The sequence below is a fragment of the Notothenia rossii genome (genome assembly GCF_949606895.1).
Source record: "Notothenia rossii genome assembly, chromosome: 8".
Taxonomy (NCBI): Eukaryota; Metazoa; Chordata; class Actinopteri; order Perciformes; family Nototheniidae; genus Notothenia; species Notothenia rossii.
Window position 1 is genome coordinate 76,223,666 of NC_136906.1, and position 13,269 is coordinate 76,236,934.

Here is a 13,269-nt window from a genome sequence, read left to right on the forward strand (position 1 = left end):
CGCGTACCCCTAGTGGTACGTGAGGGAACTGCAGGGGGTACGTGGAATTCCAAGGTGACAAGTAAAAAAAAAAATAATCCCGTCAAGAAGGATAGTGCGCGATGAGTTTCCCTAGGGAGACAATAGTCTGTGGCACAACCACGCCAAAACCCCACAATGAAAACAGCTGCTTACCTGCAGCCAGAAAAATACTGGTAGGTCTGCGCTATGGATAAATGGCTGAAACGTCCGCTTGTTCTGGATTCAGGCCAGGAGGAGCCCGCAGAGAAACGTAAGAAAGAGGCCAAACTGAAACCAAGGCAGTACAGGGAAACATATATATTATTTGGAATCATTTCTACTTCTGCGGACCCACCGCAGCCTCAGTGCTTCTTTTGCGGTGAAGTCCTGGCTAATAGTGCGATGAAGCCAGCACATTTACAGAGACACCAGAGCACCAAACACTCGGGAAGTGTCGATAAAAGTGAAGAATTTTACAGACGAAAGCTGTCGGAATTTAAGTCGAGCCAGACAGTAATGATGAAAGCCACGAATGTGTCAATGAAAGCACTCGAGGCATCTTACGCCGTGTCCCTGCTTGTGGCTAAATAAAAAAAACCTCACTCTATTGTTGAGGAGCTCATTCTCCCTGCAGCGAATGCGTTGGCCGAAATTATGATAGACAAGGAAGCAGCCGAAGCACTCAAGAAAGTTCCCCTGTCGAATAACACTGTATCCCGTCGGATCAATGATATGTCTGTTAATATAATTGGACAAGTGGTGAACAAAATAAAACTAGCCGGTCAGTTCGCTTTGCAGCTGGAAGAAATGACAGACGTGAGTGGAGAAGCGCAGCTCCTGTCCTTCGTGCGTTACAAAGATGCGTCGGACATAAACGAGCATATTTTATTTTGCAAAACGCTGCCAGGAAAGAGAACTGGGGAAGAATTGTTCCAGGTTATCGACAGCTTCTTCAGAGAACATGATCTGCAGTGGAAAACCCGCAGCCACATCTGTACTGATGGAGCAGCTGCGATGACGGGGCGTGTAAGAAAGGTAAATCCCGACATGAAATGGATGCATTGTATTATTGATCGTGAAGCACTAGCTAGCAAGAGGATGAGCCCTGATTGAAGCGCTGTTATGGATGATGCTGTGAAGAGGATCAACTTCATCCAATCTCGGCCATTGAATCACAGGCTGTTTGAAACTCTTTGTCATGAGGCACAGAGCACGATCAGCTATTGCTTCACACAGACGTGCGCTGGCTGTCTCGTGGGAAAACGCTACTGAGACTTTATGAACTTCGCAATGAAGTTTTTGTGTTCTTGACGGAGCATCTGCATCCTCTTGCTGTGCAGCTTGAGGATGACAAGTGGGTGGCGTGTCTGGCATATCTTGCTGATGTGTTTACCAAACTCAACGAGCTCAACCTATCACTTCAGGGCAAGGAGTCACATATCCTGAAATTGTATGACAAAGTTCAAGGATTCACAAAAAAGCTCAAACTATGGGAGAGGAAATGTGATGAGGGAGACGTGAGCTGTTTCCCACTACTCAATGCCCATCTTGCCACCACTGCTGTTGCCAGGGGTCCAGTGGTCAAACTGGTGCAAGCACACCTGTCCAAACTCTGCACTGATTTCAGCCATTATTTTCAGGACATTGAAAATAAGTCAGAAAGACTGGATTGGGTGAGGAACCCATTCATTGTGAGTGAGAGCAGCAACAGCCTTCCAGCAATGCTGCAGGAGCCTCTGATGGAATTATCATCTGACCCTGAAGATGGCATATGCTGAGAAGTCATTGACTGAGTTTTGGTGTGATGTGGAGAAGGAATATCCTGAACTGGGAAAACATGCACTGATTGAACTTTTGCCGTTTGGTTCTACTTATTTGTGTGAGGTGACCTTCTCAGCTTTAACACACATCAAAACCAAGCAGAGGAACAGACTGGATGTGGAGGCCAGCCTGGTCACAGCTGTTTCCACACTGCCTCCAGAACTATCAAAGCTTATGAAAGACAAGCAAGCTCAAGTGTCTCATTAAAGCTCACATGACTGGTGAAAAGAAACTGCTAGCCCTATACTGATTCTGGATATTATTTTGCTAAGTGTTTTGTTCCCGAATTAAAGTTTAAATGCCTTTTTAAAGGGGACTTATTCAAAGGGGCTCCAGGTTTAAGCCTAAATGTTACAAGATATATATAGCAAAGATAAGTTGATTATTTTGATATCATATGTATTTATTTGATTATATTATTTATTTTCAAGGCAACAAATTCATTTTTATTGAGTGATTTAAGTTAAAAATTAAGAAAATGCCTGAGAATTAGATGTTCAAATTAAGGAGATGAAATTAAGTTATTTTCATTCAATAATCAGTTACGTTCTACTTGTGAAGGATCATCAGCACGTATGAGTGAGGGGGTTCTCATGGTATGACAAAAGGCTCAGGGGGTACACAAGACAAAAAAGGTTGGGAACCACTGCTCTAGATGATAGGAAAGGAGGTTTGAAACGTCCTTTATAACCCTCCTTTAGCTTAGGAAACACTGGGCCTTTACGAAAGGAAAGGAGAACATGCTGTCCCACAATGCCTTGCGGCCGCAACATTTACCGTGACACAACATTCGGCCGTTCACGGAAACAACCGATGGGGACTGAGAAATTATATCATGAAAGTTACGGTGCTTATTAAGCATTTTACAACTTATGTGGTAACTTGCCAAAGGGCTTTGTTTTGAACGTCCAACACGATGATAATCAAAAGGAGAAATATGAACGTGACTTTTTTAGTGAAATGATCAAATAAAGTCAACATTTCATAGTGTTTACTGAGCTGTGTGGGGTTTTCTTAAACTTTAAACATGTTTTAATGGTGGTATACACAGTGGTAGATGTTAAGGACTAACACGTTTATAGTAAATACATTATATTTATTTTAATATCTTTTCATACAATCATCATACGTATTGGGATTCACGTGGATTAATACGTGTGGACCGGAGGGTGACGAGCATAAGTTTCACTTCACTTTTTTATTTCAATTACAACCTTGGTCATGAAGAATATGTTTCTCTGTTGTCCACGTTCATAAAGCATAAAACAACACCATCAGAGCACGGTGCAAAGTATCTAGATGCGTTTACAGTAGTCCGCTGTTCTTATTAAACATCCATGTAGTCCGCTGTGTAGAGAACTGTAGTTTCCCCACAGCAGCAGACGCACATTTATGACGTCCGCTGGCGCATCATAAATACATCGATAGTGAAAGTGCAGTCGGATTCTCAAAGCACGGCAGTCTCTTTTCCTAAATCCTTTTGAATCCTCCTATCCACTATCCCTTAACCCCGTGACGTTACACTCAGAGGTCGAGGAATAGTGGATAGGAAAAGACGATAGGAACTGATCTTTGGACAATTCGACTGCAACCCTAGTTTTTTACCAGGGTGATACAAGCCACAAGGAAAGCCATACAAAAGGGCTGAAGGAAAGGAATCGATAGGAAAGCTGCTCATTGTACTTTTGTTAATGAAATTGGACCATGAAAATAAATGCACAAACGGAGATTCTTGTCTGAACTTGTATCAGTTCGTAAGATTCAATAACTGGTGCCTCAGCTGCAGTGTTATTTTAAGTTAATTATCTGTTTTATTTCGATATGGTTTTGGGCTCTTCAGACACATATAAACCTCAACATTCAGAAGTGTGGTATTTATTGGATAAAAGTATGTCTAACGTTAACATTTCTTAAAATGTTGTTAATCACATTATTTCAGGCGTCAAACCAAATACACATTTGACTTTAAGACGAAGGAACAGGAAGTGTCATTTCAGGGTTTTAGGATTTGTTCCTGTGGTCGCTCGCTGCCATCAGTGTGTGAATAAGAAGCAAAACATATAAGGCTGCTGTTATTTTGCAGCTTAAAGAATGAAGATATTGAAGTAACTGTTATTTTGTATATATTGATTGTTGTGCTTTATCTTAATGTGTGCATATGTGTAAATGTGTTGATTGTATATATAGAGGATATACATATTTATACATATTTGTACATTTGTATTTTGTATTCAGGATTGTTGGAAACGTTATTTCGATCTCTCTGTCTGTACAAACACACAGAAAAATGTAAATTAAAGTTGACTTTGAATGAGAAGTTGATTGGTCTATTGGTGTTTACACAGATTTGATTCAATCACTATATTTCATTTCACTTTTCAAGGGATACTCTACGCATCCTTTGTTTGTATCAGACCTAAACGCAGTTCTTGAGCAAAACGTTTAAATCTGTTAAACTGTCACTGGAAACAAAGAATGTAAGTTGTATCGGTTTATTTGAACAATGTGATCTCATGATTCCTTCAGGTATTATTGCAGATCTGCTGTAAGCTAGCTAGCTAACCTTGTCCTTTCAGATATACTGACAAAACACTTAACAATATGAAACAGACTCTGCCACCAACAGAGACAGTTTGCCAACTTTATAATGTTGACAAACTGTCATTATACTGTTCTCTATCTTTATAATATCTACACCTTTTAGTGTCCGCGTTTCAGTTTTGTTTTAAGCTTCTTGCAGCGTTTGCTTTTTACAGCGTTTCATTAATGTAGGGCTTTCAGTAAGCTGCGCATGTTTCCTCAAGTTGGTAAATATTTTCTAAATGCCGTGCATGTGTTTTGGAACATTTGTGTTTTTATATTGCATTGGAAGCTTCAGCACATTTCTCCTAATGTAAGTGTTTTGGGCCGTTGGAGCAGGTTAGCCCCTGTTAGCCACTCTATGTTAGACATAAATGGGAGGCACAGATTTCATTAAGTGATACATATATTACCTATGATTTGATTGCATGTACGAGAGTTTGGATATATTTGGAGGATATGGGTTCAATACTCACATTTCTTCTGCATCTTGGCTGTGATCGTCTTGCCTCACATCCTGCAGAGATGAACACAATCCAACAGTTATAGATCAAGTTCAAATACGTGTTTGTTCTTTGGGTTAGTCAGCTTCACAGTCCTGAGTGATCCAATGTTGAAAAAACTAAGGTAATGCTCTTTTCAAAAGCTAAAAAGACACCAGAGCCTGTTTTGGATATTGTAACTGTGCAAGGAATAATACTTGAAGTGGTTACCTGTTATAAATACCTTGGTATCTGGCTTGATGATTGTCTCACTTTTAAACTTCGGGTCAATAACCTGCTTAAAAAGCTGAGGTTGAAGCTAGGTTTCTTTTTCAGAAACAAGTCCTGTTTCTCTTTTGAAGCCAGGAAAAGGCTCTGTGACCTTTTGACCTGTGCTGGACTATGGTGATCTGGTCTTTATGAATGCACATGCCCATTGCCTGAACAAGTTAGATGCCGCCTATCACAGCGCACTGAGATTTGTTACTAAGTGTAAAGCCCTTACTCATCACTGTACCCTGTATGCCAAGGCAGGTTTGCCATCACTTACTGTAAAGAGGCTCAGTCATTGGTACACGTTTATTTATAAAGCCATGCTGGGTAAACTCCCGTATTATATCTGCTCTCTGATAACACAGAGAGTTGCAAGCAGCTATTGTCTGAGATCGCATGACGTAGTGTTGTTAGATGTGCCAAGAGTAAGGACTGTCTTAGGTAAGACAGCTTTTATGTGCGCAGCTCCACTTGCTTGGAACAGTCTACAGCTAACATTGAAACTGAGCAATTTTATTCCTCTGAATGTTTTTAAAGCAAGTCTAAGTGAAATGCTCTTTGAAACTATGGGTATTTGTAAATGTTGATAAGAATGTAAATGTAGCTTGTAAATATGTTGTATGATATCCTTTCTTGTTTTATGTTGTTTTATGTTTCATGTGGAACCTAATTGCTGCAGGTCTCTCTTGAAAAACAGATCTATGATCTCAAGGGACAATCTGGATAAATAAAGGTTTGAAATGAAATGAATGCTTTACATCACATCTTCTCTGCAAACACTACGACTGACTGTCCACAGCTCTCAGCTGCATGAGAGACCTAACTAGGCATTAGTCCAGGAACAAAGAAACGTCAGAGGAAAAACAAACAGACTACCTTTTGAACTGTAAAATCCCATTTGTCTGTTAATGAGTTGCAGCTGTCTGAAATGTGGCTTTGCATTGTCAGCTTGTATTATCTTGCTTGATAATAAAGAAAGTAAAGAACCGCGAGATGAACAAAAGGAGGAACTGCAGATAAATGGTAACATCACTGATGTGTTGTGCTAAGCTAGGCTACGCCTGGAAGGTGGAACTGGAGAGATTCCCCAGTGAGAGGAACACATCCACCTCCCTGTGTTTGATACAATCCTGCTGAACCAGCAGAGAGTCGACCCCTTACTGACCTGAGAGTCTCCAGTCTGCAGTCTGGACTCTCCTGAAGATCTCTCAGCAGCTTCACATCTGAACCCTTCAGACCGTTGTGACTCAGGTCCAGATCTCTCAGATGGGAAGGGTTGGACTTCAGAGCTGAGGCCAGAGTAGCACAGCTGATCTCTGACAACCTGCAGCTCCACAGGCTGAATAAAGAACACATGATGCAAGTTTAGAAAACAATGTTCCTGATTGAAATAATGAAAGTTCTAATAATCTGATTATAGCTGGAGAAGTAGAGAATGTAGAAGTTTATAAAGTGGACACTCCCGACAGGTTAAAAACAGTAAGTTACAGAAAGAGAACAGAGCTCTGATTAATATTAAAGACAACGTGCTTCACCTTCAATAAAAAGTGGTGACTTCACATCTGAAGCTCTGCTCCTTCTACACTAACTCGTGATGTGCAGCCAGACAGATACAAACCCACAGAAACTGATTCAACTCAAGATCACAGAGTTCACAAAGATCACAAAGATGTCAGGATGAATTTGAAAGAAATGTGATCAAAATAAATAGAGAATATTTATTTTAGGAATAGTGGAGACATAGATCACAGCATCTTCAGTTTAAACCATTCAGTCAGTATGAGCAGGGGTGCACATCACTTTTTTAGTGAGTTACTCAGATGAGTACCAGGAGACAGCGTTTGGTACTCACCACGAAGAGTGGTCCTCCTCAGTGTCTCCTTCACTGTCCTCTATTTACACTTCTTGCATGCTAGATGATGAAGATGCACCTCCCTGTCTCTTTTTAAACCTCCGATTTGCTTTCTCCAAAACGTGTTGCCAAAACTGTGAAGTCCTTGCATTTCCTTTGAGTTCCTTTGAGTTGAAGGATCAAATACTAAGAAATGATCACATGACTTTAAGTCATATCTGATTTCAGATGTGGGAAGTTACTAAGTCCACTTATTCAAGTATGTACTTAAGTACACTTTTGAGATATTTGTACTTTACTTGACTTTGATGCTACTTTGTACTTCTACTCCACGACAGTTCAGAGGTAAATTGTGTACTATTACTCCATTACATGTATTTAACACCTTTAGTTACTTCACAGATGTGGATGAATGATGTGAAATATAATCTTAAATCAGACTTTAGTTCCACCTGGAGTAAATCCACAAGCTACCCTGCAGTATACAAAGTCATTCAGACTAGCTGCTCCTTTAGCAGCTTTGAGAACACTTTCATGATCAATCATTATAAAACATATCATATCTATTATTCTGAAATGGACCAATCTGCACAATCACTACTTTTACTTTTGGTACTTATTTTGATAATATTTTTCCAATTTTTCTTGAGTAATATTTTGAATGCAGGACTTTTACTGTAACAGAGTATTCCTCCACAAGACCTACTTCTTCCAGCTCTGTCTGATTTCAAACTCTTCCATTAACACCCTTAGTAAGTTTGAAGTGTTTTACTCAATTTTGTTGTAAATAAAACTGCAGCAGCTTGACCACAGAGCGTGAACGTTGTGATCAGCTGATTTTGCGCAGTTCTCCAGTGTGTGCACAGGGGAGTCTCCCACAGCAGCGAGTTGGCAGAGCTTTGGCACAATTCTGTTGTTCCTACCGAAGTGAACCCTGTCTGTGCACACAGTGAACAACGATGTCGTCAAGTGATCTAAGCCTCACAGGTCCGTCGGTTATGTCCTGCGCGGCTCGCCCAGCTCCAGTTCAATCAGTCATAGAAAGTCCGAAGATTTTTTGCAGGGAGCAAAACGACAACGTAGCATGCTTAATGTCTTTGTTTTTTTTACATGTCTAGTAGTTTACTCCATTGAGTGTTGACAAGAAACACGTGTGGATGAAATATGTGTTTTGTTTTGATGTTTCGAGGTACGCAAAGGCGCGTAGTGACACAAGGGACGTTACGCAATTTAGATTTGTGCCGCGCATGCGTACCTGCGTACCAGTTATGTGCACCCCTGAGTATGAGCATCTTGTAGCTTAATACAAATGTTAGAAACAGCAAAAACTGAAAATATTTGTTAGTTTTAATAGAAATATTTAATTATTGTATTCATGTGTTTTTAATGTTATTTATTTAAAACAACATGATGGAGGATATAAGATGAATTCAGGTTTTTGAGAGGCTCAGAGTGAATTACGCAGAGTATGATTTGTCTTTAACATTGCTCTGCCACGGTCAATGAACTAAACCACAGAAGAAGAAACTAGACTTCAGCATTAAGATGCTCAGTGAGGATCAGGATCATATCAGCCTGATGTCTGCAGCTCAGAGTCAACACAACTCTCACATATTCATCTCAGCACAGAAGGAAAAGATGGAGAACTGACCTGAGAGTCTCCAGTCTGCAGTCTGGACTCTCCAGAAGATCACTCAGCAGCTTCACGACTGAATCCTGCAGAGCGTTGTGACTCAGGTCCAGAACTCTCAGATGGGAAGGGTTGGAGTTCAGAGCTGAGATCAGAGCAGCCCAGCTGATCTCTGAGAAACTGCAGCTCATCAGTCTGAATAAAGAACACATGATGCAAGTTTAGAAAACAATGTTCCTTATTGAAATAATGAAAGTTCTAATAATCTGATTATAGCTGGAGAAGTAGAGAATGTAGAAGTTTATAAAGTGGACACTCCCGACAGGTTAAAAACAGTAAGTTACAGAAAGAGAACAGAGCTCTGATTAATATTAAAGACAACGTGCTTCACCTTCAATAAAAAGTGGTGACTTCACATCTGAAGCTCTGCTCCTTCTACACTAACTCGTGATGTGCAGCCAGACAGATACAAACCCACAGAAACTGATTCAACTCAAGATCACAGAGTTCACAAAGATCACAAAGATGTCAGGATGAATTTTAAAGAAATGTGATCAAAATAAATAGAGAATATTTATTTTAGGAATAGTGGAGACATAGATCACAGCATCTTCAGTTTAAACTATTCAGTCAGTATGAGCATCTTGTGGCTTAATACCAGAGGTGGGGACTCGAGTCACATGACTTGACTCGAGTCACATGACTTGACTCGAGTGGCATATTTTTTGACTTGAGACTTGCTTGACTAACATTGATAAAAGACTTGACTTTGACTTGGTATTCATGACTTGAGACTTGACTTAAGCTTGAGACAGATGACTTGAAAGGACTCGACTGTTTAAAATAAAATATTTGCGTTTGTTTTTGTAGTGAGATATTACGTTTAGTTTTGTCGAACAACGTGATTATAGCGTCATGCGCGCAAACCTGAGAACCCACTAGAAGGCAGGAGTCTCAGTTAACATGGCAGCGGCTAGCTTTGCTCCAAAAATAGTGAAGTTTGGAATCAAGGATTATTTTGTTGATGACGGTAATAAGAAGAGAACAGCGGTATACAGGGTCTGCAGCATAAAGATCAGTGACAGGACCACCACAACATCCAACTTCATTCATCACTAAAAAAAAAAACACAGAGAAAGGTGCGTGCATGTGTTGTGTTCGCTAGAAAGCTAACGTTAAGTTTAAGCTACGTTAGACTTGGTTTCAAATCGATTAAGCAAAGAGAAGACAAAACGGTAAATTAACCGCCAAGGGATTCATTTGGACTAACCCTGATACTGACGGGCTGTCAGGAGAGAGAGAGAGAGAGAGAGAGAGAGAGAGAGAGAGAGAGAGAGAGAGAGAGAGAGGAAAAGAGATGCCTCGTTTGTTTCCCCTGTGTTATTATCAGAACTTACTGTACACTTTTGAATAATGTAGTTCATCTGCTTTTAGTAGTTTGTTTAAATGTTTTAATTATGTTGTTTTTGTTTGTAGAAGTGCATCATTCCTTGATTTATTGTAAAATGAATCTGAACTTTTTGATCTGTTATGATGATAAACTGAAGCCATTTCTAAATTAACCCAATTAAGTGGGTTTTAAATCGTCCTGCTTAGTTTATAAGGAAATTATGAAGAGGAACAAATTAAATGATTTGAAAATGATATCTATGTAGGTGCTGACGCTGTTGGCGGTTCTAGTTTTAACAGACATTTAAATTAAATATGTGTCATGGCAAATGCCATATATGATTTTCTTACCTGGAATTCTGTCTTTTTGAACAGACTTTTTGAGTCCTAGCTATATTGTCTACAGTTCTGGGGTTAATATGAATCTAATATGATTGTCATCGGTCTAAATTAGATTTCAAATGATTAACTGTGTATGTAATGAAGATCATAGTGTGGGTTGAATCCATTTTCATAACCACTGTCTTTTAACTGATGCGGAAACTGGGATTATTCATCAGAATTTAGTATGACTTGACTTGACTTGACTTGACTTGACTTGACTTGACTTGACTTGACTTGACTTGCTTGACTTGACTTGACATGAGTTGACTTGACTTGACTTGACTTGACTTGACTTGACTTGACTTGACTTGCTTGACTTGCTTGACTTGACTTGACTTGACTTGACTTGCTTGACTCTCACCACAGTGACTTGGGACTTGCTTGATACTTGTAGGTCAAGACTTGAGACTTGCTCATGACTTGCACATGTAGGACTTACTCCCACCTCTGCTTAATACAAATGTTAGAAACAGCAAAAACTGAAAATATTTGTTAGTTTTAATAGAAATATGTAATTATTGTATTCATGTGTTTTTAATGTTATTTATTTAAAACAACATGATGGAGGATATAAGATGAATTCAGGTTTTTGAGAGGCTCAGAGTGAATTACGCAGAGTATGATTTTTCTTTAACATTACTCTGCCACGGTCAATGAACTAAACCACAGAAGAAGAAACTAGACTTCAGCATTAAGATGCTCAGTGAGGATCAGGATCATATCAGCCTGATGTCTGCAGCTCAGAGTCAACACAACTCTCACATATTCATCTCAGCACAGAAGGAAAAGATGGAGAACTGACCTGAGAGTCTCCAGTCTGCAGTCTGGACTCTCCAGAAGATCACTCAGCAGCTTCACGACTGAATCCTGCAGAGCGTTGAGACTCAGGTCCAGATCTCTCAGATGGGAAGGGTTGGAGTTCAGAGCTGAGATCAGAGCAGCCCAGCTGATCTCTGAGAAACTGCAGTACTCCAGTCTGAATAAAGAACACATGATGCAAGTTTAGAAAACAATGTTCCTTATTGAAATAATGAAAGTTCTAATAATCTGATTATAGCTGGAGGAGTAGAGAATGTAGAAGTTTATAAAGTGGACACTCCCGACAGGTTAAAAACAGTAAGTTACAGAAAGAGAACAGAGCTCTGATTAATATTAAAGACAACGTGCTTCACCTTCAATAAAAAGTGGTGACTTCACATCTGAAGCTCTGCTCCTTCTACACTAACTCGTGATGTGCAGCCAGACAGATACAAACCCACAGAAACTGATTCAACTCAAGATCACAGAGTTCACAAAGATCACAAAGATGTCAGGATGAATTTTAAAGAAATGTGATCAAAATAAATAGAGAATATTTATTTTAGGAATAGTGGAGACATAGATCACAGCATCTTCAGTTTAAACCATTCAGTCAGCATGAGCATCTTGTAGCTTAATACCAGAGGTGGGGACTCGAGTCACATGACTTGACTCGAGTCACATGACTTGACTCGAGTGGCATATTTTTTGACTTGAGACTTGCTTGACTAACATTGATAAAAGACTTGACTTTGACTTGGTATTCATGACTTGAGACTTGACTTAAGCTTGAGACAGATGACTTGAAAGGACTTGACTGTTTAAAATGAAATATTTGCGTTTGTTTTTGTAGTGAGATATTACGTTTAGTTTTTTCGAACAACGTGATTATAGCGTCATGCGCGCAAACCTGGCAACCCACTAGAAGGCAGGAGTCTCAGTTAACATGGCAGCGGCTAGCTTTGCTCCAAAAATAGTGAAGTTTGGAATCAAGGATTATTTTGTTGATGACGGTAATAAGAAGAGAACAGCGGTATGCAGGGTCTGCAGCATAAAGATCAGTGACAGGACCACCACAACATCCAACTTCATTCATCACTACAAAAAAAAACACAGAGAAAGGTGCGTGCATGTGTTGTGTTCGCTAGAAAGCTAACGTTAAGTTTAAGCTACGTTAGACTTGGTTTCAAATCGATTAAGCAAAGAGAAGACAAAACGGTAAATTAACCGCCAAGGGATTCATTTTGACTAACCCTGATACTGACGGGCTGTCAGGAGAGAGAGAGAGAGAGAGAGAGAGAGAGAGAGAGAGAGAGAGAGAGAGATGCCTCGTTTGTTTCCCCTGTGTTATTATCAGAAGTTACTGTACACTTTTGAATAATGTAGTTCATCTGCTTTTAGTAGTTTGTTTAAATGTTTTAATGATGTTGTTTTTGTTTGTAGAAGTGCATCATTCCTTGATTTATTGTAAAATGAATCTGAACTTTTTGATCTGTTATGATGATAAACTGAAGCCATTTCTAAATTAACCCAATTAAGTGAGTTTGAAATCGTCCTGCTTAGTTTATAAGGAAATTATGAAGAGGAACAAATTAAATGATTTGAAAATGATATCTATGTAGGTGCTGACGCTGTTGGCGGTTCTAGTGTTAACAGACATTTAAATTAAATATGTGTCATGGCAAATGCCATATATGATTTTCTTACATGGAATTCTGCCTTTTTGAACAGACTTTTTGAGTCCTAGCTATATTGTCTGCAGTTCTGGGGTTAATATGAATCTAATATGATTGTCATCGGTCTAAATTAGATTTCAAATGATTAACTGTGTATGTAATGAAGATCATAGTGTGGGTTGAATCCATTTTCATAACCACTGTCTTTTAACTGATGCGGAAACTGGGCTTATTCATCAGAATTTAGTATGACTTGACTTGACTTGACTTGACTTGACTTGACTTGACTTGCTTGACTTGAGTTGACTTGACTTGACTTGACTTGACTTGCTTGACTTGCTTGACTTGACTTGACTTGACTTGACTTGACTTGACTTGACTTGC

At 39.4% G+C, this 13,269-nt stretch overlaps 1 protein-coding gene across 15 annotated transcripts in view; it reads right to left on the reverse strand.

Annotated features, from left to right (window-relative positions):
* LOC307015602 (uncharacterized protein) overlaps positions 1-13,269 on the reverse strand; it is a 140,781-nt gene that overhangs the window by 101,239 nt on the left and 26,273 nt on the right. For 12 of the 15 annotated variants that reach the window (XM_079644311.1, XM_079644310.1, XM_079644316.1 and 9 more), the window contains 2 exons: positions 11,214-11,387; positions 8,660-8,833 (listed from right to left, as the gene is read on the reverse strand). The exons of 1 other annotated variant lie outside the window; for it this stretch is intronic. In XM_079644311.1, the coding sequence (XP_079500437.1) occupies positions 8,660-8,833; positions 11,214-11,387 (348 nt within the window). The remainder of the gene's footprint in view (positions 1-8,659; positions 8,834-11,213; positions 11,388-13,269) is intronic. 2 more of the 15 variants (XM_079644304.1, XM_079644315.1) reach the window with 2 other exon arrangements.